Here is a 19,153-nt window from a genome sequence, read left to right as displayed (position 1 = left end):
AGAGAGAATTGAGATTATATTTATAATCTCAATTCTCTCTTGTCAGCCGCCATCTTCATCTTCATCTATAATGATATATTTTTCATTAAATTTATCATTTTATTTTTTTTTTAATTTTAAACTAACGCTTTTTATTCGCATAAATTTTTTACTTTTTATTCACTAAAAAGTAAAAAATTAATTTTTTTTCCAGCTCTTACAGTATATTTGGTATTGTGGCTATATACTTTTATTTTCATATCTGGAACATCGAATTATCGAAATTCTTCTTGGTTTAGTATTTAATTGGGAAGTGAGTTAAAATTGAGTTACAAGATTTTATGTAGACAGTAAGACTAAAAAGGGTTTTTTCTTTTATTAAACTTTTTCCGCCCTGTGAACACTAAGAGGGCCTGTTTTAGCAAGCCCATTATAGGTTCGGCCAGACAAACCCACAATTGGGCAACCGGGTGGTGAGAGACAGGGCCCGACATATCCGGATGGACCCGTTGAAATATACACCGATGGCTCGAAAGACAGTAACTCAGTAGGTGCTGCGTATTGCGTATTTTCTGACAGAGTACAAGTGTACCGGCAGTCAGATAGACTGAACGAGGAGGCGTCCACGTTCCAGGTGGAACTGTTGGCCCTGGAGAGGGCGTCCCAGTGGATCCTAAACACCCGGGACCAGAGCCGGTCACGGTTTACTCAGACAGTCGTAGCTTCAGGTCTTGAGCGACAGGTACCATAGAGATGTGTTGGTACAGGAGATCAGAGGTAAGTTGCTGAGGGCTCTATCTCTGATCTCCTGTACCAACGTTGCTCGTTACAACGTGCTCGTTGTAACGAGCAACGAGGATGGTGGAACCCTCGACTACTTACAGTGCATAAAAGGTATTCTACTGCAATGATAAATGACAAACTGACAAGAGCGCTGGACTCAAAATACAGTAGGTAGGCCTATGCCTTCGTGCCTAAAGCTGGCCGTACTCCAGTGTGTTGTAATTGGTTAACGACGCAAATACTGATCGGACACGGGAGGTTTCCCCATTTCAAGTGCAAATTTGGACAAGGAGATAGTAGCTGCTCTTGTGGGTGTCCTCGCAGTGACGCGAGGACTATGTATGTACTTGACTGAGCTCTTACTGAGGATTTTCGCCGAGGGGCTGGCCAAGTCGTTTGGTCCAAGCCGCTTGAACAAGTACTTAGAACGCTAGCAGCTAGTAAAGGAAACTTGAAGAAACTAAAGGACTTGATGGAAAAAGATAGATCTAAGAGATCTATCACTTTTTCCATCAAGCTCAGTGGACACACTGATCAAGATCCACCAACTTGTAGGGAAAAGGACCCCGCTGACCGTTAAAATGATGAGCTGAAGAGGCTGCACCATAAAACGTATGCCAGATAAGAGGGTTGGGCTTGAGAGAGCGGAAGGAGCCAGCATTTTGTTACTTTCAGGTCCAACTTAAAACAGTCCAAGACACCCAAAGAGGTATCAGACCAAGACCTATGATTAAGGCATAATCTCTTAAATATATTCCCTCTTATCTTATCTCTTAAATAATAATCCCTGTGATGCCATTTTGCGGGGCAGAGCAGAGTTCGCTTTATTGAGAGTTCGGATATGAGGACCATCATTAAAAAATTTTTGAAGCTTTTTCGACCCGTCCGGATGCGATAACAGGTCTTTCTACAGCGGTAGGCCGCTAGCTTGACCGCTCGGTCATCCGGCTGACGAAAAAGGGGTAAGGACTTGAGACAAACAGCACTCACAATTTACTAAGTTATATGTGGCGCCATCTGTTATCAGGTTTTGTTTACAAATTTTAATTTTTCGTTAATTTTTTTTGCTAATTGCTAAAATTATTTGAAATAGTTTAAAAATATATCACCGTCTAAAATACATATGAATGAAAAGTTTTAACTGGATTGGAAATTGGGTGAAAACTGAGTTACAAGAGTTTATCTTGACTTAATGTGTTCATTCGGTGTTGAAGTAAAAAGCGTATTTTAATAATATAAAATTAATATTAATAATTACGTATGTATGTATGTATGAGATATATACACCACAATCAATATATTCATGTATACAGTATATACAAAAATGTTTGATCTGTGTTTAGATAAAAGTATGATATAATATCAAATAGTGTTTCTCTAATTAAGTTTCACGTTTCGCTGTCAAGAAAAAAGGATTTTTCAAAATAATTGAATTTGTAAGATTAATTCTTTTGGAGTAAGATTTGAATTTCCTAAAGAGACTCCTTTTTTTAGAAATCTTGCGTTTCCTTACACTTTTCGTAAAAGTATATTGACTTGTAGTTATCTTAGGATGTAATTTATTTCAATAAAAGTAATTTTATTACAGCTTTTAATGGTACACAATCATATTTAAAAAATAAAAATAATATAGCACATCAGAGATAACGCTGAATATAATCATTGAATCATTAAAATTGAATTTCATTATAATCATAACCGAAATGATAACTTTTACCCATTGGTGTAACTAGGATGGGACAGGAGGAGTGTACCCTGGATATCAAATTTGAGGGGTGTCATTATAATTCGAAAAAACTTTTAAAAAAATGCACCTTTTTCCAAACATTTCATTATCCTAGAGTATAAACGCCCACTTTTCGAATTGCACCTAAATTCAGCCAGAATTAAAAAAAAAAAAACGATTTCTGTATTAATTAATCCTACAGTAGTAATTAATCCATTTGATTGCAATGTAACAACTTTAATGAAGTAATCACGAAGTTGATACTTTATTTAACGCTACATTGTGCCAAAACTCTTGTATAGAATATTGTTTACGTGAAGAAGTTGTACCCGAAAATAAACAATCCCAAAGTTTGAGAACCACTGGAGTAAGAAAATCTCATCCGGAATTCTGTTTTGCTTATAAATTCTGATCTGTTCAAGCGAATTATAGTTAAACGGGTAACCGGTTGTTACCGCCAGAGACAACTTTCTTATTTTAAAGTTACTACACGCGCCGAACGAAATATGTGCCACTTGTTAGGAATAAGAATTTATAATTTAATCGCGGTGCGTTCCTACGATCTGTTTAATAAATTTCGCCACTACAAATTGAGTTTGTAATATTTATAAAAATGCAATTTTATCGAATACAAATAACATTCAACGAAAAGCGCGCATTTGCTGTTTCGATTGGAAGTAACCGTTTATACTGGAACTCGACTACTGCCAATCAAAACGATCTGTAGTCGAAGCCATGATAAAAGCATTGGATCGATGATCAGATAACAGTGACGAACTTATCCGGTGGTACACAAGACACACGAATGTTTGTCGGTGCTCTTGTGTCCGGTGCGTTGAATCTGATGAAAGTAATGATGTTGTTGAGCAGAGTGTTCTCTGTAAGTTCCCGACTCGGAGCGATTGATGCTCTGACGGAAGATACGATGACCGTAACCCGTGATTTCCTCTTCACCCGTATGACGAGTTTCGGAGGCTGTCGAGGGATATCCTCCGTCCGGTTGGTGACCGAATCTCTCAGCGTCGGTGTCAAATTTGTCATAATTTTTGAAGTGATGGCGGTGGAGATCGTCGGATTCGGTCCGTTCCCCTTCTTCCTCCAACCGATCTAACAAACGAGATTCGTTTCGACTTTGTCGATGATCCGTGTTATTCAATAGACTTTGCTTAAGAATTCTGTCGTATAACCTTTTTTGTTCTTCTTCTCTTTTCATTTGCAATCTTTGCTCGTAACTTTCCTTTTCTAATTCCGAACCTCTAAACCGTTCTTTATCCATGTCACTATGTCGCGATTCCTCCGATTCGCTATCTTCAGCTCGTTCCTCGGCCTTAGCCAACCTTTGTTGTTCTTCGTTTGAATTTCGAATTAGAGAGTTTTCGGCTTGTCGTTGTAACCGTTGTTCGTAGTTCGTTGTGTGTTCGTTGGCTTGACTTTGTCGATATTGTTGTTCGTAATTACTTTGCGAAGCGTGACTAAGTTGCTGATTATAATCTAGATTTGAATATGTCGATCTTCCCGGTACGTTTGCTGCAAGTTAAGGTTGAAAGAATTAACTATTAGTATTAATTAATGTACAAATGCCCTTATAATTAAGTTTATTTTTAAATCTTTAATGCATTTTTTCAGTTAAAAATACCCAGAAACTAAATATACGAAGATTTGAGCTCGAATCTAAATATATAAAATTACTTGTCCTGACTGACTTAGTCACTGATTCATCATCGCCCAGAGCAAACCACTGAACCTAAAGAGGTGAAATTTGGTGCACAGTTAGGGTACGTCATGGATACGCACACTAAGAAGGGATTTTTCGAAATTCCCAAGCGGGGGGGGGAGAGGGAGAGCATTAAGGCTTAACTGGAAGAACGGCTTCTATTGTACTATTTTAGATGCGATTTTTTGTTTTTGACTGCGTTTTAGTAGGGTACGCCATGGGAATGCACACAAAGAAGGGATTTTTCGAAATTCTCCAGCGGGGGGGAGAGGGAGAGCATTAAGGCTTAACCTGAAGAACGACTTTTGAAATTGTTCCATACTTTCCCTTACATTGATAACATTTCAGACATTGTTATAAATATTTTCATATATTTCGATTTTTTAACCAAATGTTCGAACCGTTTTAAATTCGAATTTGTTATTGCATATTGGTTCGATTATAGAACGATTGTAAACGTTCCAGAAAATTGATCAAATTGAAAACAGTTTGTTTGATTATCGGCAATTCTCATCATTCTCAGCGGTAGGTGTTATATAACAATTCCTATGGTTGTTGAAATACTGAATATAAATGGGGTTTGCTTGCAAAACCTCCGCGGGCGAAGTCGCGGGTAACAGCTAGTAACAATATAATCTTACATACTTTGAATGAGCTCATTTTAATAAGTAGGATATATTATTAACTTACATCGACTATCTATACAATAGATCTTATTAGTTAATTAGAAAAGAACAACATAACGTAGTTCGTTACCTTCCACACATCTTGGTGTATATTGCGGAGTCCAAATTCCTTCCAAGCTACAACGGACGGTATCTAGTGAGGGGTTATCCATAACAGTTCCTTCGGGGCATCCCAATTTACAAACTGTCTCTTCCGAAGAATGGCTGCATCTGATGCTTCCGGCAAATCTCAAACGATGAGGATCGCAGTTTGAAAGAGCTTTAAAGTTTACACCAGTTTTAGTGTTAATTACTTTTAGGCACAATTTAAATATTTTAAAAATAATTTAAAATGAGTAAACAACTTAATGTTAACTTATATAATATGTAAACAATTCTACAAGTTGAATAAAGTATAGGCCTATGTCTACTATTTAATTAAGGTAATACAGTAATTTTCTAACTTCACGTAACGCGTTTTTAACTATGAATCACGGTCTCCCAGTAAATTTCTTCATTAAAATGATATGTTATATGATATAAAAACAAAATTTAAGACAAATCGTCACGTAGACACGGCCGAGACGATAAAAACGTCTTCTTTCCCATCCAAAAGACTCGGTTTCAGGTTTGAATTTCATACACTGTAATTTCTGCTACATTGGAGTTCCTCTTATCTCTCGTTCGTCCCTTGTCAAGTCTGGTCCAATTATCGGCAGATACGATAAAAGACCCTTCTCACTATCAACAGACCCAGAGGTAAAGGTAAAAAAATATTAAATTTTTCAAAATATTTAATGGACAGTTTGTCCCGGATATATCGGTCCCACCCTCACAATCCGGCCGCTCCCATTTTGGGCCTGAACGAACCCGCGAAGGTATGGAAAAAAAGTCATCTTAGTGATCACAAGGGAGAGAGTGTTAAAAGATGAGAAAAAGAAAGTTACTCGTCCAACGAATTAATTTGGTTCGATAAAAATAAATAGGAAAGCCAATCGTTCGACTTTTATCGTCGGCTTGTAAACAATTACATGGCTGAAGTTCCATGATTATTGATAAAATACAGAAAGATTTTTCAAGAATCCATCCAGAAATAGATTGTGGTTTTCGTTACATTATATAGTCTTATTATCTATATTACATTATTATCTATATAATGCAAACATGTAATGTTTGCATTATATAGAGACAAACAATAAAATAACTTAAGAAAAATTATTATTTTAATTCTACGTATTCACAATTACGTCACTTTGAAAATAGTTTCTTAATCTTTAAACTTATTTTAGCACAATAAAAACTGGATGAAGTATATATATATTGAGACGACATTTTCTATTAAAGTAAGAAGTTATTTTGTTTCAAAATGTTATGGTCGTTGAAATAATTGTACACTTACGATATTGGCAGAACTTTCCTCTGTATTTGACGGGGCAGAAACAGAAATTAGGAGCCGCGCAACTTCCTCCATTTTGACAGGGCCTTTCACAGACAGCTGTAATAAAATAACGTATGTTTGCAACTCTACCGGTTTAGTAACGTAGAAATGAAGGAAAAAAAAGTTTTATTACGTTGGCATTCAGTCAGGTAGTGAGTAGGAGTCCAAATACCAGTTCTGTTGTCGCAGGTTCTAATCTGTTCCGTCTGTCCATTAGCGTATCGATATCCATCGGCACATTTAGAAGTGCATTCCCTGTCCGTAACATTATTAATTATTATTAATAATATTTTTACACATATTAAGATGATAATAGCTTATTTCCAACAAATTAATCGTTTCATTCAGACAAATTGTATCGTTTAGTTTAGTTATCCGGTAACGTGATCCTTGGGCGATCTGCCCAGGGAGAATGCCTACCGGGAGGATTTTCTATCAGAAACTGGTCCCCATTTACGTGTTACAAACGTAAAGAAAACCCGGAAAAGTCTATGTGGCCAGCCCGTTGGCGTGACGCAAACCCACGACCAACTACCAGTGTTCAGTAGTTTTATCCACTCGAACACTTGTTACCCAATTTTATCGTAGATATAAAAACTTTTTAAAATTCTATTAAGAAAAATTGTCCAGAAAAAAATTGGAGAGCCGTAGCTACGGGGGGCTTGAGGTGTCTAAGCCCTCCTCAGCTAAGTAGACACTAACTATTTGAAGTATACAAAAAATATTGGCTACTATTACGTTGTTTACCACTAAACTGTAGTAAATAGTGCCGGCCGGAAAAGAAAAATATCGTTCACAATTTTTTCATTTTGTCCCAATGACGTACAGTACAGTACAGTACTCCCCACTATAGGACTGCAGCGGCTTCTTAACCAAATTTATAAATGTTAAAACTGTTTTAAACCTATAAATATTTAATTCATCGATCTACATAATCCATTCCTCTTCGTTCGGCGATTCGATATTATAATTAACCTAACTCTTTTTTTCTTTATTAAATGCGTAATCAATGTTTTTAACAAAGAAAGACTTAATTAGTTTATCGCTATTCGAATTTAATTACAATACTGTATATATCGTAAATTACTCTCAAGGTAATATCATCGATGTAATGATAAGATTTAGCAACAGATGGCAGCACGAATACGTAAGATGCAGTTTCATTATTATATTTTCTGATTTTGAAGAACTGTTAAAAAAATACTAATAAATTTTACCTACGTCAAGAATATTAACATTTAAAAAATAATTTTTACAACGTACGGTAACATGTTATTTGTTGTTAATATAACATTATTTCGGTTATTTATATAAAAATTTGCCATGTTATGGTATGATCTATATATATATAAATGGACGTGTGTGTCCCTATATTTCACTTTTCCGCAAAAACTACACATCGCACGTGAATGGTGTTTGTATGTGGTGGTAGCCCCAAGTCTCCATTCGTGCATAGGGGTGGTTGCGTCTCGATAGCTATAAGGGTGCGGGAGATATGAGGCTGAAAGTGGTTGAAAGTGGCTTTCTATTTCGAATGTTTTGTTCGAATTTGTTCGAATTAAATTCGAACATAAAATTCGAATATTGGTTCGATTATAGAACGATTGTAAACGTTCCAGAAACGTTGAAAATAGTTCGTTTGACTAAACGTAAAAATTCTCTAATTAGTCTGGAAACGGGGGACCTAATTCTTGCATTCTGTGAAAACGGGTAAGACTGGCTATAATGTAATTATCTTCATCTTCACTACCGTTACTTTTTGCCCAACGAAGCGGGTCCTTGCAGCTAGATTCTAGATTACTTAGAAAAACAGTCTTTTATATATATATAAACTATATTACATACAAATAAAAACCCAGCGAAGGGGGTCCTTGCAGCTAGTAGTATTATAAAGAAATACTTAATAATTAATGGCGTTTGATACTTTATTCGAATTTCTGCTTGAGCGAGAACGTGCTGGTCGCGTATACGGACCCTACTGTACAGTACAGTATATAAAAATAGTTAATGCTTCTAAACGATGTAAAAATATTCATTGTGATAATTCTTGCTCTATTAAAATAAACACAATAAATTTATTGAATGTAACGTAATTTGAAGTTATGCTAAATTTTAATTGCCGTATGTCATCAATAATTAAAATGATAAATCATATTATAATTTGAAGTTTTATAAAATAATGCTTTGCTTAAAATATTAATAAACTTAATAAAATGTGTATCTATCCATTATTATAAATCATTTAATTCGGTTAAGTTGCTAATGAATTGTTTATTAAATGAAGACAATTTAATATTTGACTATTTTGAGGTTGAAATTATAAAGTATAATAGTAAGGTTTATTGATTTTAAACCCATTAGATAGAGAGGTCTAATAGATAGAAGAGGTTCTAAGTGGCCGAAAAGATTATATTGAAAATTGTAGTTACCCTGTTTCATATGTGAAATATTAGGTGGTTAACAAATTTGAAGATCTTTCTTTAAAATGTAAGAATTATAAGTTTATTTTGATACGACTCGCAAGAGAGTTTTATTTAAAAATTTAAATTCTTCCTCTTGAAAAAATGCAAGTAAAATTGCAAAACATTTAAAAATTTAACAAAAAGTATTTCCACAATTTTTGTTTATGTTTGTCATTAGAAGCCGTAATTGAACATTGATTACTTTTGTAAAATAAATAGTGTAAAAGCGAAAACCGACAGGAAAAAATAATAATAATAAAATAAATAAAAGAAAATTATCAACGCTTTTAACTTCCACATGAATTGAACCCTAAATGTAATTTCTACTAATTTTGCAATATTAATGTAAAATTTATGTTATATATTCATTTTTTCCATTAAAACATCAAAATGTTTCAATTTGAACTGTTTATAACATATAATTTGAATTAACTGAAATTTTATCAGCCAGATTTTAAAGTAATAATGAATTGCAATAATCTACTGTACATTATAAATTATGTAAATACATAATTTTTACTAGCAACACATAGACTAATTTATTTATACCAGAATATATAATTTCTACCAGTAAATATATTGTTTGTACACGAATTCAGATTTTTGTGTACAAACAATGTATTTACTGGTATAAAAATGCTAGCTTTTTATACGCACAAATATAATTGTTTGTTTTTCTTTATTTACTTAAAAATTTCAGGTATAAAGTATAATTTGTTTCAAAATAAATTTAATAAATTTTTTCGTTTTTCAAGTTCGGCACAGAAATTAAACTTTCAGACTCACCCTGTTACTTTAGTGCCAGGCCCGATACAGTATAATGACGGCCTCGGCAAACCGCTCTTATACACATAATTTATGTTTTCGCTTCCATTCGGTTTTCAAACAATTCGACTAGCCAATCAACAACTTTATTTTACCCTTGAGTAAAATAAAGTTGTCGATTGGCTAGTATTTTTGGAATCTGTGGATGTGATAATTCCTAGAAAACGGTTTCATATTGATATTATATGTTGCTCTTCCAGCAACTTCAACGATATACTCTAACTGATAGAGACATTAATATTTGAAGGAATAAAAATTATAAATATGGTAACGGGCAACAAAAATTACGAAATCAGCGAATGAAAAATGACGCAAAGATTTCATCTTAAAATAACACAATATTAATTAAAGAAACAACATAAGTTATGACCACACAACAAACATTAATGACAATTACGAAATATTTCAGTTCTTCAAATCATAAATAAACGAGATTTTGAATAACTCTTACTATAAAACGTGCTCTCAAATTCTCCGAAATGTCGACGTACGCAAACTCTAAGAGGAGATTTAAGCAAATGCTAGAACTATCCGTTAAATGTATACAATAGAAGTCTTCCAGATGGATACTTGACTAGGTGATAGTTAAACTCTTAAATATGGAGACACACTAGACCAGTCATAGTGAACCTGTGGCATCATGCCATGATTTTAAAGTATCCATACTGAATCTAAACATTCAGTATGAGTACTTTGATTTGATTTGAAGTTTTAGGATTTTTAAATTGTAAAAAATTTTTTTTGATGGGTTTCATAAATTTTCATATGTCGTTGAAAGCTAGGCCCGAAAGCTGTCATAAAAAGTTTTAAAAGCCACTAATTATGAATCTCAGACAATAAAAATTATCATTAAATAAACAATAGATTTTTCATTAAACGAAATATTTGTTTCCGTTATAATCATATTATTTTTACCGTTATAACTAATATTTTAAATGATAATGCTGATGTAAGTCGAATTAAAAACTAAAATAGAAATGCATTTTACAAAGAAAAACTTACATGATCAACTGGTTGTATATGCATCTTATGTATCCTGGTTTAGGCGGAGGAGGGCGACGACACAAACCTAAAAAGAAGGGAATCATAAAAACGAAAGCGTAAAAATGTACCGTAAAATGAAAAGCTAACGTTTTGGCATTATAGAGCGAAACAACATACCATTCTCGTAAGTGGTGAGGGAAGAAGATGTGCATTGGGAAGTGGGACAGAGACGATCACCCGAGTCGATTTCTTTATATCTCGGATCTTAAATGTAGATATTACATTAGTATTTTTCGAAACAAATCTTACATAAAGTATTTTAAGTAATATGGAAACCTTCGATGCATCTAGGCGTCAGACGAGGACTCCAAGTTCCTTCCAAGTTACATCGATAAGTACTGTAAGAGGGCTCGAGAACCATTCTTTGAGGACATCCTAGAACGCAGACTGTCTCGTCGGAAGTGTGATTACATCTAATGCTTCCGGCAAACTTCAGATGTAGAGGATCGCAGTTCGAAAGTGCTAAAATAAAATTTTAAAAGTGTCTTCTAATAAATATTTAAAACAAAACGATGCAATGCAATATATTTTTACTGTGGTGTAATTTAAACAATCGATTTTCTGGTATCACATATTTCTTTTGTTTTCTATTTTTTAAATAAAATACCAAAATATTACATTGAAAACAATTTTTGCTAATAACTTACAATGGGAAACTCGCATTAAACGTTAATTATTTCGATAAGAATAGCTTCTACGAGGGATGCAAAGAATACAAATATCTTTACGAGAAGTCTGGCCGTAACTCTATTTGCATTTCATTTCGTTAGTTTTATTTAATTGCATTATTTAGAGACTATTTATTACAATGTTTATGTATAAACTTTATATATTATGTAATTTAATACAGGAATTTATTAATATTTAAATAATTTCCTTCTATCTTTGCCACGCATCTTTATATTGTGATAAAGTAAGTAAAAATGAAAATGTCTATCTTACTCTTCTATTGGGATAAAACATTTATTAATAGGCATAACATTAAATATATAAATATAAGTACAGTAGACCCCCCTATAACGCTTAGATACGTTCCACGCTAACCGAAAATTACGTTGTAGGAGTGAGCCAATCGCAGCCCGATAGGTGGGAACTTTACGGANATATATAAATATAAGTATAATATAAAACTTCAAAATATAGTATTTGCTTAATAGATACATTTGAGTAATTTGTTTCCCACAGTCCATGATTTTTAATGCATATTTAATCAATAAATAATAATTAATTTTTTATTAAAATAATGATAAAACAAAATAAAATATTAGTTATTTTGTTGTTTTAGTATGTATGGCGACATTTAATTTTATTTAAAATTTTTTCTCTAACAGCAATATCGATTTTCTAATGCACAATAAATTAGTAGTTGAATTAAAGTGATTTTCGCAATACAATAAATGAGATATTTCAGAAAAGATGATTAGATTCCTTTTTCATTCGACGATCCCCAATCGATATTTCTTAAATCTTTTCGTATATTCATATTTTCTACTTACAGAATTTGTCCTATTATTATAAAATGTACTGTACAATATGTCATTTCTACTCTAATCTAAGAATGAAATAAATTAGACAAGTAGCTGCATATATTTATGTAATTTTATCGCAGAAAATGATTGAAATTAGTTACTAATACAATTGGCACAGAAAATATCATTATACAGATACTGTATACAGATGGCGACGTCGCACAATTTTTAAAAATAGTTTCCACCTTTTTAAAAACTATTCATTTTACAAAATGAAACATGTTTAACAAGCGTACGAATTTTTATTAAACGAATTCAAAAAATTGTGCAAGTTTCCCATTTTAATCGAATATTATCGGAAATCGTATACGAAATAAACTTTAACAGCGGATACGTACGATATTGGCAGAAATTTCCTCTATAATCTTGTGAACAGAAGCATTGGTTTCGTCCGATGCACACCCCTCCGTTATTGCAGGGAACGTCACAGGCAGCTGCGAAAAATAATACTTTGTGTCAGTACTTTACTCGTATTGGCGCCTTGTAACGACGTCGACGATTATAAAGTCTTTTTGATGCGCAATTCAAATTTCATTTTTATAGAATAATTAATGACTGACTCTACGGATATTATCCTCTCACGCTTGTTCTAGACGTTAGAATATTTATATTTATGTATCTAATAAAAAAAAAAGTTTATTTAAACTGTATCTTCAAGGAAGAATTTTGTAAATATTTTAAAATATTTTAGTTAGAATAAACTTTTAGTTTGACAAAAAGTATCCTCCATGCAGCGTACAGGAGGCTACAATTTTATTAACGTGAATATTTTATAAGAGCAAGAAATAGATTCGGAATAAAGAAAAAATATTTAGAATTATATATAATTTATACATATTTTAAAATTAAAGACTATTTTAAAATAATCTTTATAATCAAGCCCGTAAAACTTCATTTTAATTTAAAGTAAACGTGCGTTAAATATTTTACGTGCGAAAGATATTTGCATCGAAAACCGAAATTAAAAATGCTCGAAATGTATAAAAATAAATTCCTAATCTCTTTTAAAATATTCACGAAACATCTTTTTAAATTATTTATTTTTCCACGTTTTTGAATTTTAAAAGAACGTCAAATTAAATTATTGGAAAACATTCTCACGTTTGCAATTGGGAAAATGACCGGAAGGACTCCATCTTCCGCTTTTACTTTCGCATCTGTACAGCAGTCTGTTTTCTCCGTTGGGGAAATGAAAACCCTGAGAACATCTCGCCGTACAATCACTAAATAAAATTAATTCATTATCGTGTAAGTAAATATTGTCGTTTGTAATTTTTCGCATTTTAAAAGACATCTTAATTAATTACAAAAACGTTATTTCTAAATATTAATTAAAATGATTTAAATGTAAAGCAAAGGCGTAAATGAAATATTTATATTTTATTTTATTATAACATACATGAATAGAATAAAGGATACTAATTAACAAATACGAAACGCAATTTGTTAGAATTCTTTTCAAACATGTTTTGATTACATAATTTAAAAGAAAGATTCTATTTAAATCATTAAAATTTCTACAAAATCGGTATTTAGTTGTTCTTTTATCCTTATCGCTTCGGATATTGTAGCTAATGATTATTTGCAGTTACTTTTGGAAGTATTTTTTATTTTGTAGACACGACTGCCGAAATATGTGAAAAATAAAATTACTCACAGGGTTTCTGCGTTGGGCACGCAATAAACGTAACCGTTCCTAGGCGAAGGAGGTCGTCGACAATAACCTCTGGTAATCCCTGTAATTTATAAATAGAAATTTATAAAATATTTATATGTTCTAACTTATTTAATAATTGATGCAAAAGAGTATGCTTTTATATTAAATATTGCTTATTAAATTATGGTATTTATAAAGTAAAATATCAACACAAAGTTAATTATCATTGCTAAAAGCACATTAAATTTTTAGATTAAATTTTAAAATTTAATTACCGAGACTGTTGATATCGCGAAATTTGCAGTTTATATCACCTTCGCTTGTAAAATTGCAAAATTATTTTTACAATATAATTAATACGAATATATAGGCAACTTATAAACGTTTCAAGATCTTTTCATCATTTATATAGGCAAAATCAAAAGATGGGAAAATATAAGCTGCGAGTTTGGTTACGGACGAAGCGAAAAGAGCATTATCGATCTTTTGCCAGGGATTATCGATTTGGATAGATCATTTGGTGGAAGTAGAGATGATATTGGTCGCTATTATTTGAGATAGATAAGTCACGTAATCAAAAAGTGACGGGGAAATAACATCTTTTGTGTTCCGTCGGATCGGCCGACGGACGACCGATGTTTGTATCTGTTCCTGGAATGATTAATGACAAACGAATACTAAGATAACGCCCGCCGTTCCGCCTAATAATAAAGAGAAAAGAAAAAATAGAAATTCAATCTCGAGAACTTTAATAAAACGAGCAAAAACGCAAGAATAATTATTTTAACAAATCAAAGATTCGGAATTTTTCATAATTTTTTGTCTACTTTAAATGAAGGATTAAAAGTTCTATTTAATTACAGTTTTCAGAATGAAATTACCTGTCTGGTCGTGTCCGAGATCACCTCTATTTCCATAAATGTCATCGGATGTCTGAGAATTTTCGTCTTCGGAGACGAGAGATTGTCCTACAATTGAAATTATATTTTTAAACGTTACGTTCCATTGCATTTTTTTAGATTTTTTAAGATTTTAACTTAAGTTGTCAAACATTCAAAAATAATTTAATTTCGGATAATTATTTTTTATTTTAAAATGTATTCTAAATAAAAGAAATTTTTAGACACAGTATTTTACCGGTCGAATCGATGTCTTGATTAGTTGTTGGTTCGGAATCGGGACGATAAATTCTGTCTTTTATTTCTGAAAGTGTTCGTCGATAGAAGGTATTAACGTTCGAACATTAAAACTTTTAAATAAATAAATATAAATGTTATAAATTGCCAAAATTTTATATAATTTAAAAATTTTTAAGTAAAATTATTTAAAAAGTTACTAAGGCATAGAATTAGAATCAAAAGTTTATTTTAAGTCTTGAAATTTGATCCCGTTTTAAAATAGAAGTCCAGTAGTTATCATCAAGTAACTTTTATAAAAACACTTCCTCGCTTCGAATTTCAGTTTAATTCCTTTCGAAATTCCTTACTTAAATAAATCGGTAAAAGTTACAAAACAAAAATTTAAATAAATAAAAAAAAAATCAGAATATTCATTAAGGTTTTAATCTGTATCGAAATACTTATAATATTTATCAAAAGAAGTTGTTTTATGACGGAAATAATTTGAAAACTTTATAAACCACTTCCTCTTCCGTTTATTTGTGTCGAGGATAACAAAGCGCACAAAGCTATAAATAAAACGACGAACAAACGAGAGTTTCGATGTCATCAGTTATTATTTGAAGCTAATATGTGTTACTTGAATGGTGTCGTCGGTCAATTACGTCGTTCTTCGGTGAAAATGCCATTATCGATCGACTAACCTTTGCAAGAGGGGAAAAAAGAAACGGGTAACCATCCTCTGACTATCGAACAACGAAGTACCATGGTATTTTTGCCGTCAGGAAACGAAAATCCGGTCATACACGTCCCCGTACAACGCCTGTAACAACAACAAAAATAATAAAATAAAATGCACCACTTCTTTAAAATAAGTTTAAAGTTATTCGTATATATAAAATTCCCTAACCCGTACTGTACATCTCCGTACTTTTTATATTTATTTTATAAAATTTTTATTTCGAAGAATAATATGGATATCCATATTTTAAATACGTAATAAATTGATAAGTTAATGAACTTAATGAAAATAAGAACTCTAATGGAAAAGTTTTCACGCGTAATCTTGTTTTCGATTAAATAACATTATTTAATTTCCACTAATTTCTTTACTGTCTTAATTTCCATTAAAATCTTTTAAGAACTTTTGTAAAGATGCATGTACTGTAATTATAATTTAAACACGATTCTTTAAAAGACATTTGTCCCTTTCAATTCTTTGGGTAGGCATATACTTATATATTACGGTTTTGACTATTTCACAACGTGTGGAAAATCAAACGTTAGACATAGTTCACAGTTTTTCAGATATTCACATATTTTTAATTCATAAAAATTTCTTTTAAAAATTCTTAATTTGGCTTATAAATGGAGGATTATAAAATTAAGCTTATATTCGCTAAAGGCCTAATGTCGCAGCTACGCATAAAAGTAATAGAATTTTCGAGTGATTTGAAGATTTCGAAGTAATTTCGATTTTGGGCCACAAATCCAAGCAATATTTGATAAAGTTCTTTGGTAGCCCAGAAATCATTTGTAAGAATTTATTCGATCAAAGCATACAGTGGATAAGACGATTTCTATTGAAGAATTCACCGAATAAGACCTCTTTCGATTTAATATGTATACCTTGCCACATGAAAATGGGTGTTTTCATTACGCAAAAATATTTAAGAAATTTCTGACAAAATACAAAATTTCAGATCTATAATATTCTCATTCTTGGCTTCCCCAAAATTAAATATAGGCTATTCGAGAACAGGGAAAAAACTAAACGTAAATCACAGATAAATTGATGAATGTAAACTTAAATAGAAATTCAAAAACTGATGGCAATTATTTTTATTTTATTTGTATTTTTTATATTCCTGCTTAATCCTAAAATTTTATTTCGTATAAAAACTTCAATTTAATGACTTTGCTAAAAGTTATTTTTTGGTAAACTTTTACAAATACAGTAGAGCGTCGATTATCCGAATCAATTGGGGATTGTGGTTGTTCGGAAAATCGATATTTCGGATAACCGATTGTGCAAAAAAATATATAACCTATCCCATGTTGAAATTTTTCTCCGTTGCGTGTCGCTTCGCGTTGAATTTTCGTCGATGTTAAGCCTAACGTAAACTGTTTAAAATAATAATCGTGACTATGTATCGTTAAAAATTATTTCTTTATTTTGCACAAACAAAATAGATATATTGAAAAATATATAAACAATAAAAAATTATACTTCAGAAGTTAATTTAGTATCAAAAACGTAAAATATTTGAGTAGCCCAAGACACAGCCAAAGATTGCAGCGCCACAGAACTGGCGAAAATTTAAATTTGCCGACTGAAATTCTTTAAGATAATCGACGCTCTACTGTATCTTTATTTCTGTTTCCGATTATTTTCACTAACTTTTGAAAAGCGACATAAAAGAATTAGTAACGACTACGAATACAAAGTGCAAATATAATATTCACTTGAAAATTCCGTGTTTTTATCGCGCTATCTTTTAGTAACAGGCACATAAAGGAACGGCGAATATATATTCATTGGTTCATATTTTATAATGATATTCATTGAAAAATGGAAAGTACACTTCCTTCTAAAAGCTATTTATATTTACTTTTGTTGATGTGCTGGTTTTTTGTGACGTAATAATACGAAAATATCAATATTTAGGCTATAATATGATACTGACAAAGTATTGATAGCTTGTTTTATATTTTATTCATCAAAAGCTCCCATTCTGTTACAAATCTACAATGCATTTCTTTCTGAACGTAACGTGACTTTTTGTAATATCTAAACTTAAATTGAGTATGCCTTTCAAATTCTCTACATTTATTTCTATCGTAATGTATTTGAGTACATTTTATTGTATCTTTCCATTATTATCAATCGACAGAATAAAGTTAACTCGCAATTTTTATACTCAAAAACTAATTTTCGGAAGATTCCACTATAAATTTTAAAACTTTGCTTTGCTCTAGGGAACGGGAATTTTCGATTACGCATTCTCCCATCGACTAAAAAGAAATTATATATATGCGTAATTTGTATTGTATTATAAGTGTAATAATATATATATATATATATATNATATTTTTAAGTATTTTGCAAATTTGATCCCACGTCGAAGAAACAGTCAAATGTGCAATTCTGAAACAATACTGTATGAAACGAAGTCGTAAAAGATACGAAATATAAAAATACCAATCGTAAAATTTCTTATATATCAAGCAAAAACCGGACAGATAGCTCGAAAGAAACTTGTCAAGCTAATGGATTAAACAGCGTATACCTTCTATGCAAAACAATATATATATATTATTTATTTTTTTAGTCTGTAAAATTATTGAAATGTATTATTTCTTAATGTTAAAAACTATTCTATAATCTAAACCTCGAATCATTAATTTTAACATATTAATATGTATTTGTTACATTCGAAATATTTTTATAAAAACTAAAATTTCTATTTTCAACATTTGAATTTCATTAATTTTCTTTTTACCTGTAGCCGTGTGAAAATTGTTGTTCGCAATGAATAAATCCTCCTTTCGGTGTCGACGGCTTGGGACAAAGAACGCTCGGAGCTATAAGAATGTTTAATCATAAATAAATAACGCAAGATTACTTTTAAAATACCGATAAAGAATTTGAGAGTACAATTTTAATATTTTAAAACTATTTTAATTTATCTATATGTACACACATAAGTTGACAAAATTATGATAATGTTTATAGATTACTAGCAGACCCCGCCACGCCTTGTTGTGGCTCAAAATGTATCTATTATAAATGTATAACACTTCCCCCTAGGAGAAAATTTTTCGAAAAATTTCTTCTTAGTGTACATTCTCTTGACGTACCCTATTAAAACGCAATCAAAAATGCAAAAACCCGCATATAAAATAGTATAATAGAAGCCAAGTTTTTCACAGTAAGCCTTAATCCTGTCCCTCTCCCCCCCGGGGGGAATATCGAAAAATCCCTTCTTAGTGTACATTCTGTTGACGTACTCTATTAAAACGCAATCAAAAACGCAAAAAACCGCATCTAAAATAGTATAATAGAAGTGAAGTTCTTCACAGTAAGTCTTAATCCTGTCCCTCTCCCCCCCGGGGGGAATATCGAAAAATCCCTTCTTAGTGTACATTCTGTTGACGTACCCTATTAAAATGCAATCAAAAATGCAAAAAACCGCATCTAAAATAGTATAAA

General features: G+C 31.7%; 1 protein-coding gene across 1 annotated transcript; it reads right to left on the bottom strand.

Moving 5' to 3' along the window:
* Nucleotides 1-2,887: 2,887 nt before the first annotated feature.
* LOC111639658 lies at nt 2,888-18,574 on the bottom strand. Its single transcript, XM_023385571.1, has 14 exons — nt 18,444-18,574; nt 15,645-15,763; nt 14,960-15,025; nt 14,704-14,790; nt 13,823-13,901; nt 13,267-13,388; nt 12,504-12,599; nt 10,913-11,098; nt 10,754-10,840; nt 10,595-10,661; nt 6,439-6,560; nt 6,267-6,362; nt 4,959-5,147; nt 2,888-4,015 (listed from the first exon to the last, which is right to left on the bottom strand). The coding sequence occupies exons 2-14, from the start codon at nt 15,742-15,744 to the stop codon at nt 3,267-3,269; spliced, it is 2,046 nt and encodes a 681-aa protein (XP_023241339.1). The 5' UTR covers nt 15,745-15,763; nt 18,444-18,574; the 3' UTR covers nt 2,888-3,266.
* Between the last annotated feature and the right edge of the window lie 579 nt (nt 18,575-19,153).

Source organism: Centruroides sculpturatus, unplaced genomic scaffold, assembly GCF_000671375.1.
Source record: "Centruroides sculpturatus isolate CEXI.00-Female unplaced genomic scaffold, Cexi_2.0 scaffold1211, whole genome shotgun sequence".
In the NCBI taxonomy this organism is placed as follows: domain Eukaryota; kingdom Metazoa; phylum Arthropoda; class Arachnida; order Scorpiones; family Buthidae; genus Centruroides; species Centruroides sculpturatus.
Note: the sequence above shows the minus strand (reverse complement) of the source record. Positions and strands in the feature narration are given on the sequence as shown.